This window comes from Tupaia chinensis, unplaced genomic scaffold (genome assembly GCF_000334495.1).
Source record: "Tupaia chinensis unplaced genomic scaffold, TupChi_1.0 Scaffold000515_1, whole genome shotgun sequence".
NCBI classification, from domain to species: Eukaryota; Metazoa; Chordata; class Mammalia; order Scandentia; family Tupaiidae; genus Tupaia; species Tupaia belangeri.
In genome coordinates, this window is record NW_006160028.1 from 5,858,254 (window position 1) to 5,870,979 (window position 12,726).

Here is a 12,726-nt window from a genome sequence, read left to right on the forward strand (position 1 = left end):
CAGGTATGCCCTCCCTCTGTGAGAGGCTGCTCACCTAATCAGGTGAGAGTGGGAGGCTCTGACTGACATGGATCCCATTCCTGATCCAAAACTTTCGTGTACCTGCAAACCGATCAGAGGTGAATAACATGAATCGCCATGTTCTCAAAAGATTATTTATTAGCTATTTTCACTCATGGTGTAAAGAAAAAAGGAAGTAAATGAAATTGAAATGAAGGAAGATGAAAATCCACAACACTTCTTTCCCAAGGACATCAGCAGGACTATAATACAAAATGGATCAACAGGAGTTTTGTGTTTGTAGCTTACTTACAGCCGAACCCATCGAAAGAAGAAACATAGATATGACATTCTATGTTCTCCTAAGGAAAGGGGTCGGACGTGGTGAAAGACAAAAGAATAACGATCATTAAAAACAAAGATACTGGAATGCATATAACCCTAGGAGCGACCCCCTTTCCTACGTACACAGCTGCGCTACAGAATCGCTGGGCTCCCTGCAGAAGGAGTCGTTCACCGCAGACATCCCATCGTATGCCGTTGGAGATGGCCGATCGCTGTTCTTCGATGGCAGATTTGGTTTCTGAGAACACTCTGGCCACCTGGAGCTGGCTTGGGCGAATCAGGGATACACCAAAGAGACCAGTTTCCTTATGTGGGTCCCCTACTGGTCCCAAAGGCCTCCCCCAAAGAGGTGGTGATCTTTAGAGCTACCCCAAGCCATGCGAGCACCCCAAGGATAAGTGCACAGCCTCCTGGAGGTGAGGACGAGCAGCCAGACTTCGTCTACATGCTCAGACTCTTGGCTGGTTGTGGAAGCCCTGGCTCATACGTTTAGAGCTCGCTGGGCTCTGAAGCAATGTGGTTTGTTCTTTCTCACAAAATGGAAGCCTGTCAATTTAAATTACATTTATAATTGGCCCAAGAGAGGCCTGTTCTTGAAAGGACTTCCTTTCCTTTGGGGCTGGAAAAAAGGGCACCATTTTTCTTTCCTGCCTTTTCTTTCAGCGCTTGCTTAAAGGCTTAAAGGCCTTCGGGAGATGTTCCTGTGTTTGTCTTTCATGACGCCTGGCCCATGGAGGGAAAAGGTCCTGAGCACCGACAAGGCAGAGGCCAGTCCTCACCAGGTGGCCTCAGACGTGGCCACTGGGCAGGAGATGCACAGCACTTCGGTCAGAGGACGCCCCTGCAGCATCTCTCTAGGAGTTCTGCCATCCCGGGGCCCATCCCCGGGAGCCTCTTCCCTGGCTGCAGATCCAGAGGCCCTGGAGGTGCGGCAGGTGAGCCTATTCCTAGTCTTCCGGGATCGGGGTGTTACAGTTCCCATGATAGATCTTGACGTGGCCCTCACACCGGAAGTAGGCCTCAAAGATGTCGCTGTAGCCGTGGTCCCTCCACCAGGTGCAAAGCTGCCGGTTCCAGGTGCAGTCGAGCACATGGAAGAGCTCGGGGTGCTCCATGCCGATCATAGTGAAGAAGTCCTGGTCCCCGAGGTGGCCGCGGAAGTGGTACTTGTCAGCTAGTTGTTGCACCTTCGCTGGCTCCAGTAGGCGGCCGTACAGCGAGGACTGGCGCATGGCCTCCAGGTTAAACCCACTGTTGAAACCGGGGAGCCCCTCAGGGGGAGGGCCCCCAACCCTGGTCTTGGGGTTCTCGTGGCGAAACTGCCAGAATGTGTGCCTGCGAAGGGAAGGAGAACAGAGTTAGGCCAGCCTCGGGAGAACCACTGAGCAGCCCCCCTTCCCCGAGTGCACACAGCCACCCTGGAGGGAGATGCCACTTTCACCTGCTCTACACGGAAATGGAGGCATTCCAAGGCCGGGACCTACCTCCTCCTCCAGTAAGTGGCAGAGCAGAGCCTCAGCCAGGTCTCCGGACACCAAGCCCCACGCTCTGGCCACTGTCCTGTGCTACCTCAGGACAACAACGGTGATGATAAAACACTTAAGTTTTCTTAACTTTTTTTAAACTATAGGGCGTGTATACTTGCCAGAGAAAGACAGAGAGGGAAAGTGAGAAATCATCCCGCGGGGGAATACCCACACTATAAACCCTTCTCCTCCATTCTCCTTTTGGGATTTTGGGCACTCAGGCACACGCACCTGGTGTGATTGTCAAGCTGCCAGGTTTGGGACTCGAACTGTGTGGCTGGCCGTGTGGGACCCAGCTCCCTAACCTCCATGCCACCTGCCGTCCAAGTCATAGCTAACATTTCATAGATTTAGTAGCAGAGACTGGGTGAAAAGCAGCGGTAGAGACGCAAGTGGATCATGGCTACGTAGGAGGAACATGCAATTCCAATTCTCTCTGGGAGATTTAGACACCCAATCTAGGTTCACAGGGCACAGGCTGCTGCAGCCAGAGGGATCCTTCTAGGTCCTCTAACCAAATGGCTTCCATTTCGAGGAGGGAAGAAAGACCTAGAAACCGTCCCTGACCATGAGCGACATAGACGGGGCTGGTCACTCCCTTTTCCAACATGTTAACATCAAGGTCTTGTCGGTACTGCCAGGAGCGATCAGGAGGAGGGGCAGAGAGCCCGAGCCTGCATCCACAGACATGGGGCCACAGCGGCACCTGACACTTGGAGGAAAGTGAGAAGGCGGCAGCGGTGGGGATGGATCCTTGTGGGAGGAATGCGTCATGGCGACACCAATTCTGCCTCAGACTGGACATGCCACCACGCTGGGTCTCACAACCAACGAGAGAAAGGATCTGCGTGATGAGGTGTAAGGGGCCGTGGAAACGGAACCAGAAACCTGGACTGGGAGCAGCAGATCCGGTCTCCAGTTCCAACACATTTCTCCATGTCTGGGAATGGCGGAACCTGCCCGGAGGGCTCGAGTATCAAAGGGCGCCGAGAGCTTGGTCCTGGGGAGGGGGCGGCATTCCCTTTGAACTTTCTTGCAAGTGGAGCACACAGGCTCATTGTGCGAGCTGTGCCATGAGCGGGCTGAGTGGGACAGAGCCCTGGCGCCTGCCTAGTGATAACAACCTTGGCAAAAACAAGCCTCTTAAGCAAACTGAGGTGCTGTAGTCTTCCAGACCACGTGAGCCCGCAGCGATGGGATCACACGTGGATGGGGTGCAGTTTGGCAAGTGTGTTCATTTCCCATTTCAGGACCAGGTTGCAAACCAGCTCACGTTCTAGCAGACAGGCCCGGGACACCACGTGTGGTAGAGGAGGGACCTTCTGACTAGAGGGAGCAGGCACCTTCCCGCCGGGACACTCGATTCTCCCTTTGAGGGGTGAAAACAGAAGCACCTCCAGGAAGGAGAGACGCACAGAAAGGGAATAACGACAGGAAGACAGAGCCTGTGGCCCGTGGAGGGCCCAGACCACCTCTCGCTCACCACACGCTTTCCCCACTGCTTCCTCCCTCTCCTCCTCAGAGGACCTGGAAGAGGGAGAACCCAGCTGGCTGGTGGTACAGTCTACACAGTCTCCCCCAAACCACATGGCCTCCACTTCCTCAGTACCTGGCAGGGCACTGGGCACGGGAAAGCTCGGGAAAGAAGAAGTGATGACAGGAATGAAGCAAAGGGTGCGGGTCAGACTACGCAGGCAGGAACAGGACAGGACGAGGTCAGACACGAGCTGGCACTGCAGAGCCTGAAGTCACCACTCCCAGGCCTCTGTGGGGCTGGTGAGGAACAAGGAACCACAGGTGGGGTGCTCACAGGTCTTCAGGAAGCTGGGAGCATGGAGGTTATGCACTGAGCACGTGGGCACCCCACCACCCTCAGCAGGGAGACTCCCCAGGTTGTCCCTGCTTGCAGCAAGGGTGGACCATGGAGTGAGCTAGCATTGAGTGGACTAGGCTCAAGAGAGGGCCTAGAGACAGAGAGGAGGACAGATGTCTCCAGCCACAGAGTGTACCCAGGTGGCTCTGTGGGAACATAATGCCCAGCATCAGCATTCAACAGGAGGAAGAGGCATTTTATAACAAAGAGCCAGAAAGAACAGGTCTGGGCAGCAGCACATTATGACTTCCAAGGAGAGGCAGCGAAGGGACAGGAAATTGGAAACGCAAGCTGGCCCTGTGGCTGCGAAGCAGAAACAGTCTGAAAAGGAACGGATGGTTCTTGAAGTACAAAATGATCTCTAGGGCGCCCTTGTTCAAAACAGTCCTACTATCCCCAAATGAGCCCAGAAAAACATGGTGGTCACCCGGAGGAAGGGTGAGTTTCTGTGGCCTCCATGTCAGAGGTTCTCGTGGGGGAACTGCGCCAGCCTTGGCTTAGAGAGAATGGCACGGGGGTGTGGAAAGGGCTTGCATGGAAGCTCTTCCTCCATGGTAAAGCAGTCTGCTGAGGTGGGGCCACCAGTCCCTCACACTCCACACGTGGCTGGGCTGCAAAGCCCTCTGATCTTCGCCTCGGCTCCTTCTCTCGGGCAGTGCAGGGCCGTAACTGCCTGCATTTTGACAAGGAACAGAAGTTCGCAGTTTGTCAGGGGCAGGGCTTCTGATCGCCAAGCTTTCTTTATCTCCGGCTGCCTCTGATTCCACAGGCCAATGTTCCAAGGAGCAGCACTTGGATTTGCATCTCATTTCTGGATCTGGCTGAGGACCAGGGCACTGGGTGATGTGGCCACTGCTGGCCCTTCAAGTAGCTCAGGGATCAGACCTGAGGCTGCTACGAGGCAGGTCAGTGAGCGCCCCAGGCCCCTGCCTTTTCCTCACATACATGTGCATGGGCGCTGCCAGTGGCACATGCTGAGTGCGGGATCTGGAGTCTCTGATTAACCCGCCATGACCACAACCCAGCTGCTTGGCCCTAATCATCTGAATGTGGGCCTGTGTGGAGTCTTGTCCCCACCATCCATGGTTACCTAGAGACCTATGCTACAGGGGATAAGGTTTCTTCTCTCCTTTAGAAATAATTTCAACTGTCATTCATTATAAATCTTCATTCCTTTCAGAGGTTGACCAGGCCTACTGAGAACCTTCCAGCACATTCTGTTGGTTATGAATGACGAAGTTTCTCCATTTTTTTATGTGGAGTGTATCTTGATTCATAATCACTATGAGGGTCAGCTCCATGGTGCAGCAGTAATGCGCTGCTCCAGAGAAGCCAGATGCTAGGTGGTGACCATGGTCCACCCAAAGGCTCACGAGTAAGTGCCCAAGATCTGACGGGCTCAAGGACTGGAGGAGAGGGATTGCGGCATGGCCAGACCCTGTGGCAGGTCCACCTTTCCTCACCCACCCTCCTCAGGGATATGCATGTGCTCTATCAAGATTAAAGGAAAAAAAGGTAAAAAAAAAAAAAAAATTAATTCCCCCAAATAAAAAAGACCATTAAAAAGTAGTGAACTGGTTTTCATAAAGAAAATCCATCTTTACGGAAAGGGGGTATTTCAAATGATGTTGAAAAGCAAAGTCACTTCTTCCCTCAGTCTTTGCCTGCTGATCATGGCCAAGGTCACGCCAATAATGGCTCTCAGAGACCTGGGCGGTGGTCTAAAGCTCGTTTTCTAGAAGGGAACACACACTGCCATGAACAAGCCCTTCCTCCTCCTCCTGCCGCCTGGAATCACAGACCCCTTTGCTTCTGTCTCTTCATGCCTTTTTTTCTCCTAGCGTGGACTTTCCTGGACTCTGAGGTCAGATTCCTCCATTTTCACTTCCAAAAGGGAAGAAGGCAAGATGGGAATGGACTCCAGGCAGTCTGCACCAAGCTCCACAGGAAGGCTCTAGAAGCCAGAGTTGTCTCAGGCTGAGTTCAGTCTGCAGGCTGCCAGGCAGAGAAGGCTCTATTTCAAGTCTAAGACTCATGAGTGCAACATCCAAGCAGCAGGTCACCTTGCTGTGGCTGACCCCTGGGGCATGTGTCAGCCTTGAGGGCAGTCCCCCAGGAGCAGAAGGCCAGGCCTGTGCATGGTGAGAGCACATCCCCTGATGCTGTCTGCCCAGGTGTAGATACTAGGCTCAACCTACAAGGGTCTCCGGTCCTTGAGACGGAACCCAGGAGTGAAGAGCAACCTCATTTTGTCTAACCTGGGGCCTGTGGGGGACCCTGGGGCAGTTCTGGCTCAGAGGCTCTATGGACACCCTACTGCTCTGGCTGGATGAGACCAGCTAATTTCAGACCAATGACATGGTGTCTTGATCCTACCTGCGCGGAGGCTGAAGTTCTATGGGGCAGGAAGCACTACTGGCCCTTGAGGTACCTAAATGGAGAAGGCACGGACTTCCCGGCCTCGTGGGGCCCCTGCAAAGCCATACGTTGCCCACCCTTGTTAGGATCTCTTCATAGCAAGGCCTCCGGCAGGCTCAGGTCTCCAGCTCCGCTGGACACATCTAGCAGGTCCCCTGCTGGGGCTTGCCCCTGGGGTGTCTATCAGCCGTAAGAGCAGTCACGAGGGAGCACAAGGCTGGGCCTGCTCACAGTGGACACACATCTACTGCTGTCTGACTGACAGGCACACTGGCTGTTCGTGGTAGGATCAAGAGAGCGCCTCAGAGAACCAGAGCCTAAAGATACTTAGCGACTCCCAGTTTACTTTACATTCCCATTTTAAAGATAAGAAAGCTGAGGCTGGAAAACTGGCCTGCTATGAGTCACACTGGTAAATAGCAACTTGTTTATTCCCAGGCAAACTGTTTATTCTTTTCCACAAACGTCTTTGCTCAGCAAAGATAACTGTTCCCTCCCACCCCTCAGGACGATTCCTGCAGCAGGGGAGGCAGCCCTGCTTAGAGCCAGCCTTTCAGAAGGCACCATGTGTGGTTCCCATCGGGCAGGGACCACCTCCTCCGAGCTGGCATGCGGGCTAGGAAGGGAGCTTGGTGGCCAAATGACTGAAGCGCTTGCTTGGGGCAACAGGAGGAAAGAAAGCAGGTCAAGGCGCAGGCTCATCTTGTTTGTAAGACATCATGGGAAACACAAGCCCCGTTTGCAGGCCAGCAACTGAGTTTCCAAACCACAACACCCCAGAACCTGGAGAGGCGGGCAAGTGGGGGCCTAGGCAGGGGCCTCTGCCTTCTAGGGAAACCAGGCTGCCTGGCAGGAAGGAGAGGACTTCTGGGGTACAGAGACCCTGCAGAGGGTTTCCACAAGGCTCCTCCCACTTGAGCCTCAGTCCTCCCCTCCACGAGGAACCAGCACAGGGCCTCACCTCACCGCGCCAGCCTCCTAAACTCCTGGCACCTCTGCGCTGCCCACTCCAGCCTGAGAATGGGGCTCAGAGAGATAAGATGACATGGAGCAAGGCCTGGAGGAGGAGGAGGGGTCTGCCGAGTCGACGTCTATCTCATCACACAGGACAGCGTTCCCACCCACCCATGTCCACTACTGCCGGGTCACAGAGCAGACAGCACAGGGACGAGCTCACTACACATGTTCCTGTGTTTCCTTGAACCAGGCCATGCTGGGCTTTCGGCTGGCATGGGGAGAGAGAGTTGTGACAGGGCAGGGGGGTGACTCCTCCATGAGCCAAGACTTCTGGAGGGCTGGCTGTGGCCCACCCTGTACATCCGGCTCTCCGTGCTCACCTGCAAGACCACTGGGCTCCCTGTGCTAGTCTGCTCGAGCCGCCAGACAGAGGACCTCCAACAGCAGCCTAAGCCGCAGGAACGTACCCCCTCCCAGCTCCGGAAGCCAGGAGCCCAAGGCCCAGGAGTGGCAGGGCTGGCTCCCTCGGAGGACTCTGAGGGCGAGGGCGAGGCTGCTCGCTGTCCAGCTCTGGCTGTTGGCCATCTCTGGCATGCCTGGCGGTACAGCACTGCCACCTCTGCCTTCGTCTCACATGGCGTTCTCCCTGCAGGAGCGTCTGTGTCCACAGTTCCCCCTTCCACACAGATGTCAGGGGACTAGGGGATCACCCCACTCCAGAATGAGGGACTTCAAAGAGTTTGTGGAAAATGGAATTAAAGTACAAGTTTACTGTGATGCAAAACAATTTTGGAATCGATGCATAGTTTTTAGTACTACGCATTCTCCATAAACTTCCTAAAGAACTCTCGTATGGCCTCATCTAAGTTTTGCATAGTAAAACACGTCGTGGTTCTTCCAACAACTCAATATGTCTGCACAGACACTCTTCCCAAAAAGCTCCCATTCTGAAGCACTGAGGATTAGGACATTAGCATATGAATTTTGGAGGGAAGCCCACAGTACACTCCAGCAATGAAGATGGAGAAAAATATCCTAGCTCATCATCTTCACCTCATTCTCACTGTCCACAGACCCCGAGGACACCGATGTGGTCCAGGACTATCCCTGCTACTCCCAATGGGCTGGGTGGCCTCTGCCCAGGGGAGTGACAGAAGGCAGCAGGTGTCAGTGGCTGCAAGGAAAAACAGAAGGATCAAAACTGTGGGTGTGGGCACAGCACTGGTTAGCCACAGAGAGATGTCCAAACGCCCCTGCGAGGTCTCCTGGTTCTCACTGAGACAGGCAGCAGTGTCAGAGACCACCCTGAATTGAGAGAAGAAATCAATCTGTGAGCACTTGAATACTTTTTAAAGAATTATTTATTTAGTTTTATTTACTTATTCACCCATTTTAATTTGACCAGACAGAGATACACAGAGAGAGCAAGAGAGAAGGAAAGTGAGAAAGAAAGCCACCAGGTCCGGGACACGAACCATGGTCGGCCATGTGGGAGTGACCAGTGCCTTAACCACCATGCCACCTGTTGGCCCCCAGCACTCAAATACTTAACACACAATGGACCACACAGAAAGGGAACAGGCAGAATATTTGTCGACCTCAAGAAACTGGTGGCCAAGAAGATGGGATGTCACGTGACTGCCCACAGGGGCAGTCATGAGATGAAGAGAGCGTCTGTGATCTGGAACTTGGAGACGTGGACTCGAGGACCAGCTATGCAAGCCACAGGGCCTTGCCGGGCCTCGCTCAGCAATGACATGGACATGAGGACGACACTCTACAGGGCTGTGGATGGACCCTGGGAGCAGACGGGTACAGACCCTGCCCAGCACCCTGCCGAGGAGTGGCTCTGTCCCTGTGGGTGTTCAGCCACAGAAGGCCTGATGCTGCAAACGCCCTTCCCTGCCCAGGCTCCTCTCAGGGTGTGGTGGCACCTCAGAGACCGGCCCTTGTCCACACGGCCTGCTGTTTAGAGGTTTCTGTTTGGACATGATTTCCTGCCTATTGAGTCCAGAACAATAAAGGTGACCCACATTGTCTCCATCCCAAAGCTGCACATGCAATGACAGGTCCATCTCTGTGGGACTCTGTAAAACCTGGCCTGGCACTGGCGTCACACAGGGTGAATAGCCTGGCAGCAAGGCCTCGGGCCTGCCACAACGGCCCTCCAAATATCTGCAGTCCTTTTCCCCAGAGCCCTCTGAAGGGCAGCCAGAGAGCACAAGGCCTCCCCAAGAGACTGCCATGCCTCGGGAGCTGTGCGATGCCCTTCCACAAAACTGCAGGCGTCCTCTCCTGCACTCGGGGAGCAGGTGCGTCTCCTGACTTGCTGCCCTCACTGCTCAGCTCCCTAGGCATCTTAGTCACACGGCTTTCCTCCCACACTTGCTGCCCTGGAGCTGCTGGGTGGCCCTGCTACGTGGTGCATGGGTAGCATCACCACTTGAGAGGCTGGAAACCACACGGGAGGCCTGGGTTCAGTTCCCTGACCTACGTGGACACACCAGGTGTGGTTGTGTGTACCTATGGCCCCAGCTAATTGGGAGGATCACACCATGTGAAGGGGCCAGCAAGTAGTGTGGTGGCTAAGGTCCTGGTTTTCAGCATGACTGACCACGGTTCAAGTCCTGGATTCTGCAGTTTGAAAATCAAACCAGGGGTGTGTGTGTGAGTGTGTGTGTGTGTGTGTGTGTGTGTGTGTATGCCTAAAATCCCGAGAACTGAATCGAAAAGAAGGGACTATGGCGTGGCCATCTTCTTTGGGGGGGGGTGACTTCTCATTTTCCTTTTCTCTGTCTCTCTCTGGTGAGTATACACACTCTATGGCAAAAACCTAAAAAACAAAACAAAAAAACCTTACATGTGAAATCCTGTCAAAAACATCTGTGACTCTGTCCCTTTCCCTCTCTTTTGCCCTTTCTCTCATAGAAAAAGGGAGAAAAAAGGAAGGGGGGTAGAAACTGAAGAAGTCACCATCTCTCAATCCCACAAATGGCTCCAGAGCACACAGGGCTTACATTAAGCTGCCCCCCGGGAGTGTGCATAGAAATAATTGGGGGGAAGAACAAGGGAGACAGAGGGGGGTGGAGAGGCACTGGAGGATTCGAACAGGCAGGCAGCAAGGGACTTCAAGCCTGGGTTACTACAGGGCGGCTAGAGCCAGAGATGACAAAGGCAAAGCGGGGAGGGAGGAGGGCCTGCATGCATATAATCGGGCCTGGCTCCGCCTCATGATCCTGTCCAGTCCCTGAATTTAGGCTGGGCGGGATGGAGATGGGACGTTTAGTGAGGGTGAAGACAAGGCCAGAGGGTCACCTTCAGAATCGGCTCACTGCTCCCTACAGCCCCGCAGTCAGAAGGCTCAGGGAGAGTCCTGGGAAACACGGAGGGGTATTTTCCAGGACAGTGAGCACAAGGCGGATGTGCACGGTGTGGGTGGGAGGGACAGCCGTGTGTGGAATTTACCCTGTGTCCCCAGTTAGACCCAGTCCACACCAGCACCAGCCCAGGCATAAAGGCACTGGGCGTACACCCCCACACAAGGATAACCAAGACACAGCACAAGGTGGACTTCTCAAGGCCAGAAGGAAACCTAATGCCCTCCATTCCATCGTAGCTGGCCTCAGGTCGTGTGGTTCCTGCTCACTGTCCTACATCCGTGCAGGTCTTGAACAAGGTAAGAAGAGGGGCAGGCACATTGACGTTAACACCAAGGGCCTCCTACACGTCGCATGGAGCAGGGCGTGTAGGAGGACAGCGAGGGCCAGACCCAGGCCCTGCCCATCGGGAGGGCTACCCTGGGACCCGGCTAGAATGCGGATTCTCGCTCAGACACTGCATTCATGACTAGCTCCAGGGAATGCTAGTTTGAGGGTCATAATCAGAAGGCAAAAAAGAGTATTTCTATTATTTTTATAAAGAGATGAAAACCACAAGTGTAGCAATGACATCATTTATCCTGAAAATGGCCATAAAATAAGTGGCATAACCTGGATGGTCACAAATGTTACACAAATTCTACACTAACACTTGTTTTACAGTAAGTATGGTCATTTTGCCACAGCCTTGGGCAGGTCCTCTAGGGGAACGCTTCCTGGAAGCAGCTGGTTTGCGGTATCCAGAGTGCGGATCCAGTTTCCCACCTTCCATCCCCAGGGATTAGCAATCAGACAGGGGTGGAGGGAAGGGGGGTGGGGCAGAACACATATATTAGATTTCTGCTGCCTTGACAGGAGAGTGCCAGAGCACCCAGGGAGCAAGAATGTAGGTTCTGGGACAGACGGTCCGTGTCGGGGATTCAAATCCTGCTCCTCTGCTTACTACTTGGAAAAGGTACGACCCTTCTCTGTGCTCCAGGCTCTCTGACCATGAACAGGGCTGCTGGGAGGACCGGATGACACAATGCAGGTAAAATGCTCAACACATACAGACGAGACCATAGGTGCCATGGCCACGTGTCAGGTCCAGGAGCTGCATGGACTCTGACCAAATGCGCAGCCTCCCGCCGTGCAAGCCCTGAACCGGCACACCTGACTCTGCACCAACCAGCAGGGTGGCCTTGGGCAGTGGCTGCTTCTGGGACCTCAGTTCTAGCACCTATTCAGCGGACTGGTCAGCCCAAGGATCCTTTTCAGTTCTGAAAGCCTGATTCTATGCCAGGGCTTGGATCCACCATCCATGAAACTTGGGCAGTGAACTTCAAAAGAACACAGCGACCACTGAGCTGCAACGACTGACCCCCCCCCTCAGTGTGTGAGTACGATATAGTTTGTTTTAATTTGCTATTTTGCTATAACCAAAGAGAGACAGAGGGTAAAGCGAGAGTGAGAGCAAGAAAGAGAGAGAGATGGAAAATGAGGAGTCACCCCCGGCAGGGGGGATGGCTAAACTATACTCCCTTCTCCATTCTCCTCCTGGGATTTTGGGCTTGCACACACCTAATACCTAGTGTAATTGTCAGGCCGCTGGGCCTGGTACTCCAATTGTGGTCGGCTATGTGGGATCTAGCTGCCCTGACCAGAGCACCAACCAGCTCTAGATTTTTTTTCTCTTTTTGGCTACCTGCTTTTGCTCTGAAACTCATTTCCATGTGGCGACAAAGCCCCACCCTTGTCCTGTGTTGGGCGTCTGGGTGGTGTCTGGTTATGAGCGCCTCACAGCAAGCTGTGTGTCAAGGGTCGTGCTGGGGCAGTGCTGAGTGCAGTCCAGGTGCCTGTGTGTTTCTGCTGTCGATTTAAGTCCTCTGCCCCCTCTTCCCTTCCCCCACCTAGAGGTCTCACAGGACGGCTGCTGGCACCTGCCCCTCTTCCCCCCTCTAGGGCCACCATCTGGGCACCTGAGCAGGAGCAGGAGGGAGGGACAAGCAGGCCAAGAGTCCCTGGCTCCCAGTACTTCCCACCCTCAGTCATTTCGGCATAAACACCTTGTCGGTGTGGGGACCTAAGCAGGAAGAGAGTGAGGGACCTTGAAGAAAGCCCTCTCCCTATGTGCCGTCAGTCATGGCACTGGGTCAGGAAGCTGGGCTCAGCCCTCACTCCTTTGAGATGCTCGCTAGGGCTCCACTCAGACTGGCCCAAGGCCTCCTTCCTCATCAACTCCTTCTCCAAG

At 54.1% G+C, this 12,726-nt stretch overlaps 1 protein-coding gene across 1 annotated transcript in view; it reads right to left on the reverse strand.

The window, feature by feature from the left end:
- Window positions 1-417: 417 nt before the first annotated feature.
- The window catches only part of XXYLT1 (xyloside xylosyltransferase 1), a 193,560-nt gene continuing 181,251 nt past the window's right edge, over window positions 418-12,726 (reverse strand). Inside the window, exon 4 of the mRNA XM_006156751.2 lies at window positions 418-1,680. Within this exon, the coding sequence (XP_006156813.1) occupies window positions 1,293-1,680 (388 nt within the window). The 3' untranslated portion in view covers window positions 418-1,292. The remainder of the gene's footprint in view (window positions 1,681-12,726) is intronic.